The sequence below is a fragment of the Scleropages formosus genome, chromosome 1 (genome assembly GCF_900964775.1).
Source record: "Scleropages formosus chromosome 1, fSclFor1.1, whole genome shotgun sequence".
NCBI lineage: Eukaryota > Metazoa > Chordata > Actinopteri > Osteoglossiformes > Osteoglossidae > Scleropages > Scleropages formosus.
In genome coordinates this window covers 41913073-41926190 of record NC_041806.1, presented here as the reverse complement: position 1 = coordinate 41926190, position 13118 = coordinate 41913073, and the positions used below count along the sequence as shown (strand labels likewise).

The 13118-nt window shown below is 45.3% G+C and overlaps 1 protein-coding gene across 1 annotated transcript in view; it reads left to right on the top strand.

Annotated features, from left to right (window-relative positions):
* The window catches only part of rngtt (RNA guanylyltransferase and 5'-phosphatase), a 66421-nt gene that overhangs the window by 16449 nt on the left and 36854 nt on the right, over nt 1-13118 (top strand). The window contains exons 9-11 of the mRNA XM_018743782.2: nt 1347-1482; nt 3846-3917; nt 11245-11409. Of these exons, the coding sequence (XP_018599298.1) occupies nt 1347-1482; nt 3846-3917; nt 11245-11409 (373 nt within the window). The remainder of the gene's footprint in view (nt 1-1346; nt 1483-3845; nt 3918-11244; nt 11410-13118) is intronic.

Genomic DNA, 13118 nt, shown 5'->3' with positions numbered 1-13118 from the left:
TTTTTAATGCAGGACTGAAGGTGCAGGCCTCTTGTCAGATATGGACTTCATCCTCTTCCTGAAATCCGTCATAATTTCCATAATCTCTTTGCAGCCACAAGGTTTACATATACTTCTTGCGCTGCCCTGTTTTTGCTCTGATTGGCTCCAGTCTGCCGTGCGGAATCCGCTGTCGTTATCACCGCGAGACGCGTAAATCCCGTCGCTCAGGACTTGCTGCGCTCGGGCCGATTTGCTGGCTTTCACGCTTCCGTAGGCACCCGAGGCTCACCGAACCATCGAGCGCCAGAGTTTGTTTGTTTATTTTTCTAGTTTCCTACATCGCAGGTAATTATCTTCCGCCCGACAGTTACGTCGGTTCGGCGCATTTCTTTTTTCGACTTTCCCCAATAATTTAACGGTGTGGATTCCCAGATTTGTGGACCAGATTAAAGAATGATTCAACCGTTTGGGCTCTTTTGACCCGGTGCAGCCGAGCTCAGTTTCTTCCTGACCACCGTTTCAAAGAGCTCATTTCAGATGGGACACTTCGCCTCTCTTGTAATATGTCAATCAGAGCCATGTTCCAGACCCGATGGGCGGGTCATTTTGATGTAATTTTTCTCCTTTCTTTCGAAGACTTTTTTTTTTAATTTTATTTTTTTTAAACACAAACAGGTGTATTTATAAACACTTGGAGCACACGCACCTGCATTCGCAAACTGCTGTCTGCTTTCTCTGCTCAATGTATCAAAAGGCCTGCATCGATCCAGAATTGTGTGGTGCCGAACAAAGAGCCCCCTCCCCCCCCCCCCATTCCCTTTGTTCCCCAAAGAGCTTCCGGAGAGGTGGTCCTTGTTCTTGCTTTTTGGATCCATGCAATCACACAAGTTATTGTTTTTATTTTTTTATTTTTTTTTTTTAATTGATTTTTTTTTTTTTTTAATACCACTCTGGTTTTGCAGAGACAAGTAGCCAGGAAATGTGGAAATGGGCCCAGGTTTTTATTCCCCTCTGTGAGATTTTTTTTTTTTTTTTTTTCCCCCCCACATTTCGAAACATCACAATTCCGATGGATTGGAACAGTTATGATGACAGATTATGGCAAGATTGTTGGGATTTGCTACATATCAATAGGTGTTGTGCACCTTTCAGGTCCAGCTTTGTGACTTGCAGCATATGGTGCTCTGGGGACTATGTTAGGGCCCCAAATATGGGCTCCGTGGCAGTCTGCAGGGCTCCCGCACTTACCGTTGGGTGAACTTGATGGCCTGCACAGCCCACAGTGTGATATGGTTACGACCGTACACTAATGTGTTGTACTCTTCCCCCCCCCCCCCCCCCTTTGTTCTCCCTCTGCTCTGCAGGTACATGATGCTCATCGATGGGAAGAACGAGGTATACATGATCGACAGGGATAACTCCGTGTTCCACATCGCCAACCTAGAGTTCCCCTTCCGGAAGGATCTTCGCGCACACCTCTCCAACACGTTGTTGGATGGGGTAGGTTCCCCGATCTCACCTCCATCCATTCTGTGGTCCTAATTTCAGTGGGCTCGGTGCTCTGTATCCTCTAAATTGTGCAGAGCTTTGTGTGACCAGGAGTAGCACGTGGGGGTCCTCGCCCGGCAGCCCTGACAGCAGAGCCGTGTCACTCGCAGCTTTGACGGGCACCCTGCAGAGTCTGTCTGCATTAACGTGGACGGTGTCTCCTCTTATACCCCACATGTGGGCAGACTGATGTACTCCTTTGCTGCTGGGCTCGGGCTGGGCAGCCGCACACCATGCTTCAGATGGGTCTGTCACTCTCCGCATGTTTTATTCCGCTGGACCGGGAAATATCCCCTGGGGGTCTGAGAAGACACGAGGGGTGGGGTGGCGGGGGAGGAACAAGGAGGTAGCCAGCAAAGCCGCAATAAAAATCTGGTAAAAATCTGCAGAGGCGGCGCTGCTTTTCGGTATCTCTTTCCAGCTGAAGGCAGACAGATAGGCAGCCTTTAGAAACCATTGCCGTGTTTTCTGGTGAAACACAGCAAGAATGTTCCGGTCTTATGTTCTCTGGAGAGAGAACCCATTTGAGAAGCTCACTTGTTCCATTGTCTTGAGCAGTGGGTTGCGACAGGAAATGTTCATATCTGACATGATGAAAAATACAGTGATATAAGCGCAATATGGGGCCAGTTTCTGGTAGTAAAACTGTTATAATACTTTTCTTTCGGGGGAGGAGTAACGGCCCCGCACCCACGTCCGGACATCACCGCTAGACGCTGGCCGCAGCCTGCCGGTGTAGATGTCGTCCTCTTGGATCGCGTACGCTTTGCCGTTCCTCCGATGAGTGCCGTCTGCCGAATCCGATGAGAAAGACACGCAGCCGGTCCGCTGTGCAGGATGAGGGCGCTCTGCATTCAGGTGCCAGATATAGTGTGTTATTTTAAGGTGGAGAAATGGGCGATATTTGTAGAAGTTCAGTATCGATGCACTGATGAAAAATTCATGGAGTTTCCTTTGTACTTATGTAACATTTATTTTCATGTCATCACACCACCATTCGGGTGCCTTTGAGCAAATAGGGGGTGTGTTACTTGCATCGACGCTCTTTGAGGAGCTGCAGCCTGCCTCGGGCACGCGACGTGCCAAGGCCTTCGTGGGCTTGCATCTCCATGGCGTATCGCCTTCCGCTTACTCGTGTTCTGCTGGGAACGAAATGACCTCTCGTTTACTAAGCACGGTGGCGCAGCGGGCAGCGCCGGTCCTGTGCTGTGCGGACATGGGTTCGCATCACGCTCAGTCTGCGTGGGCTTTATGTTCTCCCTGTGTTTAAGGGTACCCCAGTTTCCTCCCACAGTCCAAATTCATGTGTTTCAGGTGAACTGATGACTCTGAAGTGCCTTTAGTGTGTGTGTGTGTGTGTGTGTGTGTGTTATATTTCTCTGCTGCCTAAGTGGGTGAATGACTGCAGGAAGTTCGGTGTAGTGTATCTAACATCGTAACTCCCCTTGGATAAAAGTGTTGGCCTCATATTAGTTAATAATTGTATGTTGATTTGGAGAAAAGTGTATGCATAATTGTAAATGTAAACTCAAAAGTGATCACATCCCACTTGTTCACTTTTTGGCTGGAATTCACCTGCTGTTCAGTTGCCCGAGAGCCGGATCACCACCCTATTCGCTCACCTGTGGCCGCTTTGCGCAAGGGAGTCGTAGATAGAGGAGTCACCTGTCTGAGTCACGTTGGACGACTAGAAGCGTGAGTGGAGGTCAGCATCCTGCAGAAATGAGCAGAGTCACGCTGGCACTTGGCCTTGGAGATTAAGGCCCGATGTAATAAAAAAAGTCCTGAACTGAGGTGCTGTTTCTGGCAGTTTTAATTCAGTCTCCTTTACTTATTCATGTATCTCTTTCTTAATTTTATGAAGAATTACTCTGAGGAATAAAACCTTGCCTGCAGCTATCTATATATACTACAGAGGAGTTATTAATGGGAAGAATAAGCTTGCGTGATATTATCTACAAAATTCTAATTTGTTCTGTTAATTTGTTCTTTTTATGTTCCCTTCCTGTATGAGGTGTTAACTTGAATAATAACGACAACAATAATAATAATAATTAGTAGTATTGTCATGCACGGCTTTCTGCATCTGTATGAGTCCATACTGGGTTCTCCCACCGAAACCTGTACCCACAACGCTTTTGTACGATGGCACCTGGTGAATAGTAGCGATACTTGCAGAATGCCACACGTCACGAGGTTCTTCAGGATGCCCTGCGCTTCTTTATGCCAGCTTTGCGGGAAACGGCTAACTTCGCGTTCCAGCTGCACGGCCGCGTGTCTCCCACCCATCCGCTCACCCGGCTCTCTCGTGACAGGAGATGATCGTGGACAAAGTGAACGGCCAGCCGGTTCCACGCTACCTTATCTACGACATCATCAAGTTCAACGTGAGTAACTCCACCGTGTCGGTTGTGTACATTTCAGATCTCTCAGAGGTACTTTGCCCACACCCATTTCATGTTGTTTATCCACATGCATTCTCATTTATTTAATAATCTTTCAAAAATATTATTGATTTCCTTTACTAATCATCATCATGATTTCCTGACTAAGACTGATCTGTAAACTGACTGATGACAAATTTCTTTCATAAACGGTAGCCTTACATTACATTTGTTATGGGACCCCATTCTTTGTTGACTCCCATCTGTAATAAGTTCCCTTGGTAATGGATGCCCGTCACCTGGTCATACCCTGTTTGTCCTTCACCAGGGCTCTGTAAAAGCCCAAACTGCAGGAGTGGGCAGCTTGCTGATCTGTCTGATGTAGAACCATTCTCTGCCTACTGTAAGGAGAGCAGGTTTGAATACGTTATCAAGCCAGAAATACTCTGCTAAAAAAATAATCAATAAGAATCGCAAATGGTGGACTGTGCCCGAGACTGAGGTGTGAAGGAAGCCTCGTTGTTTTTGCATGGGGAAAAAGACAAGGAGAGGGAGAGAAAGGTGCAAGGTAGGTTGTTACTCCATAGGAGAAACGAGCTGGAGGGAGAAAGGACGCAGCAGCACGACTTGGAAAAATCAAAACAACTGAATGACAATGAAGCAACAGGCTTGTGTCGTGTACAATTTGCATGTTTTGAGCATCTACATTTGCATCTGTTATTATTTTTGCATTTGCTGATGCTTAGCTGAAACAAATCGTGATGGAAATAACTTTTTTCCTGGTGTGGTGCTGATAATCGGAGTTGAAATCAGAATTTGGGATGTAATTATACCCCAGAGCTAATTACATATTCTCTGTGTGTAGCGGCCTTAATCTCAGCATTTCACATAATTATCCCTCTTTCTGGAATGATTATTGTTTTTTCAGATGTGGCAAAAAAAAATATTTTCTGAAACCCCCTAGGAGAAGTTGTTGGGAATGCCCCTAATGGGCTAATGATATATCTTATTCTTACCGAGGCATTAAATGAGACCTTTAACAGCTCTTATTTGTGTGCACTGGGAGAGCAGTTGCTGAGATGTTTTGCTGTACTCAAGCAGCCGGGGCGGAGCGGACTGCGGCGTGTTGCCTTGCATGCGTGTGGCGTTTGCTTGCAGGTATCGATCCGTGCAACACCAAATGGAAGAGCGCAGAAAAAACCCCACGTGCGGTGGGTGCTGTGGAGGGGGTGGAGGCGCGGTGGATGGGCAGGCAGAGCTCAGTGCTGTTCCTCTTCCCGGAACCTTTTCCTATCGATTCCATCTGTCCATTACACGCTCTTCTGTTTCCCCATCCAGCATGCTGCCGACTCCCAACTCCCTCAGAAGGCCTACCTTAATTGTACGAAAAAGATCTGGACTTTTTTTTTTTTTTTTTTTGAGGGATGTGGGATGCACACGTAGGGTGCAGAGATTATGGTATAATAATCCCATATCCTCCAGGGATGCAGGCTGGAGGGGGTTGGGAGTCTCCAGGCCTGAAAGTGGCCTTGTCTCGGGCTGCGCTGCTTATAATCACCCAGGAGGTGGGGAAAGTAATTGGCTTCCTGCTGAGGGGAACAGTGCAGACACCTGCTTCACGACGTCCGGCGTGAGCGCGACGAGGAGTACGGCGAGGCCCGCTGCTGAGCTCTCTCAGGGTTTATTGAGCTCTCTTTTTGTTGTGAATTCCAGTCACCGAGTTCACGGCAAACCAGAGCACAGGGTGAGCTTAAATTAATAATAACAGTAATTATAGTCATTATTTATGATTTAACTAGTGCCTCGAATTAATTTCTCTTAGTGCCAGTACTATGGTTTTTGCATCCATCTGATCGTTCACCTTCGTATTAGCAATATTTTTGTCCTATTTCCATGTGGGTTGGGCAGCAAATCCAGAGGAACCCGAAGAACGCCGCGATGACCCGTGCTCGGCTGCTGTCGCCATCCAGGACTCATCCCAGTGCTTGTGCCGCCCTCTTCTCCTTGTCTGTCTGCAGCCTTCGTTGCCGGCGGCCCCCCTCCGAGTCTTGGGGTTTTGTAGAAAGGGAGATGTACTGTAGGTGATCGTCCACCTGGGAACTCGGTGATTCCCTCGCCGTGTAGGAACACGGGTCACACCCTGTGACTGATTTCTCTGCAAACAGATGTTGTGTAAAGTGCTGAGGGATGATCCGTGTGAATCTCACACCTCACTCTTTTTCACTCCTCCACAGTGTGACGCGTTTTTGGGCTGTGCGTTAATGCGTGCGTATGCAGTCTATTCTTAACTTGTCGAACCCGTTACGAGGATTCCGTTTTATTTCCACACCTCAATTTATTATCCAGTTGGGATGCACAGCCAATGATTAAAATCAGTTGTATTGCTGTTTATATTAGTGTAGGATTAATTTCTTGACTTGGAATTCTTTTTTTTTTTTTTTTTTTCCCTCCTATTTCGTGGGTGACACACGGTGTGTTTGTTTGACATTTTAGCTTGTGTTGAACAGAGACACTGTCTCATGTTTTGACAGCGCATCCTAGTAACCAAACAGCTGTGACACCTTTAGGCACCGTATCTGACGAGGGCATCAGCTCCGGAGGACAAAGGATACAGAGAATGTGCCGTGATTCAGAGAAGGACGATGTGAACTTCGTGTCTTTTGCGATGTGGCGATAGCGACGGGAGCCCTCGGTCCAAACTGCGGCGGGGGTATGACCGTAGGGAATTCGGAGTAAAGCCCGGCGGCAGCAGGTACGCCCACACCTTGGAAGTATATCGGAACGGCACATTCAAGGCAACCGGCTCACTGTCCCAGATTAGCCGTGTATCTTGCTGTACGCATGCAGCCGTCAGTTTTGTCTTCTGACACACACGCTCACGCACTCTCCTAGCAATGGCTAACAGATGGTGTGAAATGTGTGTCGATGAGTCGCGTTGCGCTCCGAACGAAAGCCAAAATGAAACGAACGGCTTCTCAGAATCCTCCTTTTTTCGGTGTGACCAGCAAGTGTGTCAAAGGTGTGTGAAGTCCCTGCGCAGCAGCGGAGATGCAGGCTGCTGATTGGTTGCGCCGTTGGGCATGCGCAGTGTCCTTAGAAACTCCCAGCACAGTGAATCATTAGATGTAATTTACTCCGAGTCAAAATCCGTCAATATTTTTTGCTTTGCGGGCAGTAGTTTTATATTGGAGTCTCGAGGCGAAGAGACAGGTCTCTAACTTACAAGGCCAAATTTTTACAGTGTTTTTGTCCAATTTGGAAAGTTAATGTAAAAGCTTTACCATGTGCTCAGGGTCTGTCCAGCTTAATTTAAAGCAGTTTTTCTTTGCTAGCTATTAAATTTTATAATTGCCTTTCACCAGGCTGAAGTGGGTAGTGGATATAGTGGAGCAGAAGGTGGAGGTTTTTTTTTTTTTTTTTTTTTTTTTTTTTGGTCCCTTCTACCGTATCTCTGTCAAAATTAAAAACAAACAAATGATTATGTTCAGTTAAATAAATTTTTATAGCGCGCTCCTCTCACACAGTGACACAGCGCTGAACGAAGGATTGCGAAACATAATAGCCGCACATGAAATTACTACAATAACTGTATTGGGTGTTAAAGCTGTAAGTAAGCCAACTGGCGACAGAGGAAAGGAAAACAAACTCCCAACCGAAAGGCAAGGGAGAAATAAAATCTCTGGGGGTTCAAGTGCCAGTGGGTGCCCACCCTCCTATGTGTTTTTACATTTAAATGTATTTTTTCTTGGAGCAAAAATGGCCAGCAGATAGTTTAGAGGTTAAACACACACACACACACACACACACACACACACACACACACACACACACACACACACACATTTTCTGAACCACTTGTCCCATACGGGGTCACGGGGAACCGGAGCCTACCCCTTGTTAAATTCTAGGTTGCTTCAAGGCATCCCGGTAGGTTACTTAACCTCAATTGGTAACTCAACCTCACAACACCCAGCTGAATGAACGTAGTTACCTTTGCACAGAAAGTGTCAGCCAAGCAACAAAACAAAAAAATAATACCGGGAAATAAAGCAACGTGATAAATATATTAGCTTTGTATTTTCCTTGGGGTGCGGAGCCGGGAGCCTTTTCAACGCCATCTCTGAAGGGTCTTTTCATCCTCCCACACCTTGGCTGACAAACCCGGCGAGGCCCACACAGGTTTCCACTCTGAGCCAGCCTGCAAACGCATTGAGTGCTTCTCTGCCATCTTTCAAGGATTTACTTTTCAGTAATGTTTCATCCATTTGGTTGCAATTTTTCATGCATGTTAGGAATTTGCAGGCCATTTTGGAGCTTGTTAGCCCTTCTGTCTCCTACTCCCCTCACCTACAGGTGGGTCTACCTGCAGGAGCACAGGTGTAGTGGATCTTGCTCGGGTCTTGGGCAACCATCCTAACTGGATTTACCTAAGGTGACACCACCTCATTTCCCTGTGGCCAAAGTGACATCACCTGGTTTCTTTTTTGGTTAAGGCTGTTGCCCTTGGACCCATAGGACCCAGGTTAAAATCCCACCTCATACTGCAGTACCCTTAAGCAATGTACTTACCCTCACTTGCTTCAGTTTAAATAGGTAATAATTGTAGGTAGTTTAACATTTTAAGTTGCTTTGGAGAAATGCATAAAATAAATTAATAAATGTAAATGTAGCAAATAAATTGGAGATGGGTTTTTTTCCACGTGTCAGTTTAAATGTAAGCCTGTGTCTCATTACAAAAAAGTAAGTTTCTTTTCTGCAGGGATTCTTGCATTATAATATTTTGCAGTGTTACGTTAATTTCTTCAGAATTTTCAAGCTGCTGCCTTGGACTCAAGACTCGAATCCAGTTTCATATCTCTGATATTTTTATACTCTGTCCAGTTTTGCTCTCCAGCCTAAAAAATGCTACATGTTCTCTGTTTTTCTATAAATAAATAAATAAATAAATAAAGCAAAATCAAAATGTATAAACCAGAACTTGCTCAATTAGGGTCCCAAGCAGTCGGTTCTTGCAATTTAAACTTGAAAGCCGTAATCTCGATTTCTGCTTTTAAAGAGTTAGATGTTCTACTGGCGAAGGGAAAAGAAAAAGATAACTGTTGATTTAAGCTATTCATTGGTGGCCACTTTGAGTGTGGAAAACAGACTCTTCAATCAGCGCTAGCACACTTAGCGTGCATCGCAGATGCCGTCCTTGGTGTTTGCAACAAGGCCCTTAATTACAAAGCCGGCCCCTGTTGATGTGTGGCGGCGGGGCTCGTGCTGCGCGGTGAACCCCGGCGGCCCCGCGCAACTTTTGCGGCCGCGCTCGCCCTAATTGACTGCGCGGCCACCGCTTTTAATGAAGCGGGAGCCCTCCGGAGGCAGAGCTCAGCTCACTGTTCCTCTTGTCAGATTTATTTCTGGGCACTGCGGTCCTCTTTAATATTTCATCGACCTGCCGTGAGGCGCCCGTTTGGCAAAAATAGTTTTTCAATCCACCTCCCTCCTGTTGAGCCCTGATACTTTTTTCACACCTGTTTGCCCTGCTTGGAGTAGTCTTCTTCATTTATTTCATTTTAGCTTCTTCTTTGCTGTGTACTTTTTTCAAGGACTGCTCATGGAATGGCTGGAAGAGCTGGGCGTCTAGATCATTACTACTACTATACCGCAGTCCCAAAACTGTTGAACCCTCAAGCGGTGGTTCCATATGCCTCTGCTGCCTTGTGGGTCGAAGCTGATAACTCTACTTAGTATTGGTTGGCTGCCTGTGTTTTACTCCGTTTACTCGGCAGCTTTCTCATCTGCACTGTTGTTTTTTGGTGGTGGACTAGTACGTTTACATTCATTCATGTAGCTGATGCTTCTTCACAACAAAGCAAAATCTGCTTACACCGATTTACACATTTACATAGTTGCGTAATTTTTACTGGAGCAAGTCAGCGACGGTGCTTTGCTCAACGGTACTGCAACAGGAGGTGGGATTTGACTGAAAGGAAGGACCAAGTTTGTGGATCGAGTTTTCAGAGACACCCAAGGAGCTGATCTCATTTACATAAAATAACCTTGCCAATGCCACCGTGTGACTGAGGTCAAGAGGGGTCGGTGTGTGAAATCATAGACGGCGTGTCTGGTCTCTACAGGATTTGCAGGCTTCTCCAGTGGTGGGCTTTGACACTTTTTAAAACCCACATCGCCTTGGAGGCATGCATGACAAACTAACGAGGCATCCAAGCCCTCACCCATCGTACAGGGTGAAGGCTCAGGTTTGTCGGGAAGAATAACTGTCACAGCAGCGGTCCTCCTATGGTCCTGAAAACACCATCTGATGGAGCTGCAGGGAGAGAGCAGAGCAGGCTTATTGAAGAGTAAAATCACAGAATAAATGCGCTGTATCTTTAGGGCGAGCTTCTGTGCAGGACCACTTGTCAGAGGGATTATGGCTCAGCCATGGATCACCAGCTCCATGACAAATGGCAGCTGTTCCCCCATGAGATGGTGCAGAAGACCCAGAGAGCCCTTTGCATGTGGGAGAAATGCCCTCCAAACCCGATGTCCGGGAGGGTCCATCTCCACCAAATAAGTAATAAACGTCAGAAGTGTGGACTGTGGCCTTGTGATTTGACAGGGTCAGCGTACGCCTGAAAGCTGAATGAGCGGCGGTTCTACACAGTCAGGGCAATGCAGGTATTATTAATCTCAGGGCAGGTGGCTGGAGCGAAGCCCCAAGCGATTTCTGGGAAACAAACAAGAGGTGACTGGCTGTTAGAGGTACCAGTTGCCTTGGAGACTTTGTTGGGCATATTTGTGCAGAGAAAAAAGGGGACATATTAATTTTTCCTTACCTGTGGAGTTTTTTTTATATAAAAATACACGAATAGATATTGAGAACAGTTGTCACATCTCTGTGTCCATACACTGTTGTCATGGAAATAAATAATACAATAAAGATGACAAAGGGGCAGTAATAGAATAGTATGGAAATTCTCTGGAGTTTTTATGATGAGCTGCCATCTATAGCAGTTAGGTTGTTCATAGATATTTATAGGGTGCAGTTGTTTGGCTCCTGCAGAGGAAACTCTACTGTTATGGCTGCATTATAGTATCTTCATTTAATGTAATGGGAAGTCCGCTTATCTGAACAGTGTGACCTTTCATTTATGCCACTGTATCGCGGACACTGTGACAACCACATTTTTCTCCACCTCTCTTCTATCCCCTCGCCCTCTCCAGCACAAACCCTTGTTTTGTCCATCGCCGAAATTCAGCCTTTCACACATCACTAATTCTTACATTACAAAAATTTACCACTCTGCTTAATTTTGTGTGTGTGTGTGTGTTTGTTTTACAGAGCCAACCAGTGGGTCAGTGTGATTTTAACACCCGGCTCCTCTGCATAGAGAAGGAGATCATCTCTCCCAGGCTGGAGAAGATGAAGATGGGACAAATTGACAAGACCAAGGAGCCCTTTAGTGTTCGGAACAAGCCGTTCTTTGACATCCACGCATCCCGGAAGGTAATGGGATTTCCTTTTGGGTATTAGCCCAGTTTAACCGCTCACACACAACGTCTGAAAGACCCAACAAGTCTTTACAGCAGGGGTACTCATCTCATTCTCAAGGGTTGCGGTGAATGCAGCCTTTTGTTTCGGCAGCAATTGTGGAATCAGTTGCTTAATGAAACTGGCGGTTGTTCTGATGAGATGTCCAGCTTGCAACTGCATAAAATTTTCCCCAGCTATACGCAGAGCCTTCAGTTATTAAGGCAGATGTTCAAATTATATTTTCAATTTGAAGCTATTTGCGATGTAATTGTCCAGTTAGTATTTAACAAGGACACTGGCTGGAATAAAAACCTTCATGTACCGGTGCCCGTGTGAACACCTGAAGTCTTCAGAGCATTGAGTTTGCTCCGGTCATAACACAGTGAACACTTTGACTAAAAAAATCTGTGAATTTTTAACAAGGATTACTAAAGTCTACTTTCCTTAGTCCAAGTAGACTTCCTTGACATTTATTTATCTCTCACCATTTCCTAGCCAATGTAAAATGTTAAGTTTTTATACAAAATTACTTGCAATTTTTACAGCATGGTAATTTTTACTCCAAGTCAAGTGGGTTTTTGTCATTCCTCTATATAGCTTGTGTACAGGGGAATGGAATGTCGTTTCTCTGGGACCGTGGTGCAACACAGAACAGTACGCAAAACTACATAAAGTGCAAATACACAACAGCGTAAGACAAGTGCAGGAAAATAAATGTACAGGACAATAAATTCAGGGTAAATCCTCTGATCAATTGTACCACAGTAGGAGCTGGAATTTGAACCTGGGTCTTTTGATCGTAAGACAAGGACTCTAGTCGCTACACTACCTGCTACCCTGTTGTTATTGTTTCTGAAATTAGTACCTTCCATTGGAAGTGGAATATCTTTTAACTTTGAAAACATGAAGTATTTGAATTCTTACCATTTCCAGATGAAGTTTGGGGCATAATAAAATGTGGGGAAAAAAGTCCAATTTTAACTCTTTATAATTTCATTTGTTATTAAAAATACAATGCTTTTCTGATGAGCAACCAATAAAACGTAGGGCATGCGTGATGTTTTTTGCTAGTGAATTTAAATTTAATCCGAAAGCCTTTGCGGAAAGCGTAGGAAGTATCTTCATCTTGTGCCAGTTTTTTGTCGGTAAGAGTTATCAGATAATCACCAGTAAATCTTAAAACCGCGAACGCGAAAGTGTTTTTTTATGTAAATTTCATTCATCTGTTTTTGAAGGAGTCGGTGAACGCTGTCAAACAACAGAACATTTGCACACCCTTTCCCAAATGTTGACTTAATAGATTCATCTTAACAGAAGATGGCTTACGCACGAAAGTTCACGGTCCTCGGTTGCGCGCGCTCCTCCGTGCGTAGTTCGCCGTGCACTAGCTAGGCGCAGCATCACACTTGCGCTTTACAACAGTAGCTGTTTCCTGTTACATTTTCATCTTGTTGCTCATTCAGCGTGTAATTGTGGGAACGGAGCAGTCGATTAGCATACGCAGGCAGGCTATGTCATGCTCTTCACCACACAGCCATTCAAGGCTGTCCTGAAATTTCTACCTTAAAGGTGTATATCTGTATAAGCAGAATTCTGCTTAAATCATTTACTTTTATTCACTTAGCAGACACTTTTCTCCAAAGCAACTTACAATGGATACTATGTAATGTTATCAGCCCACG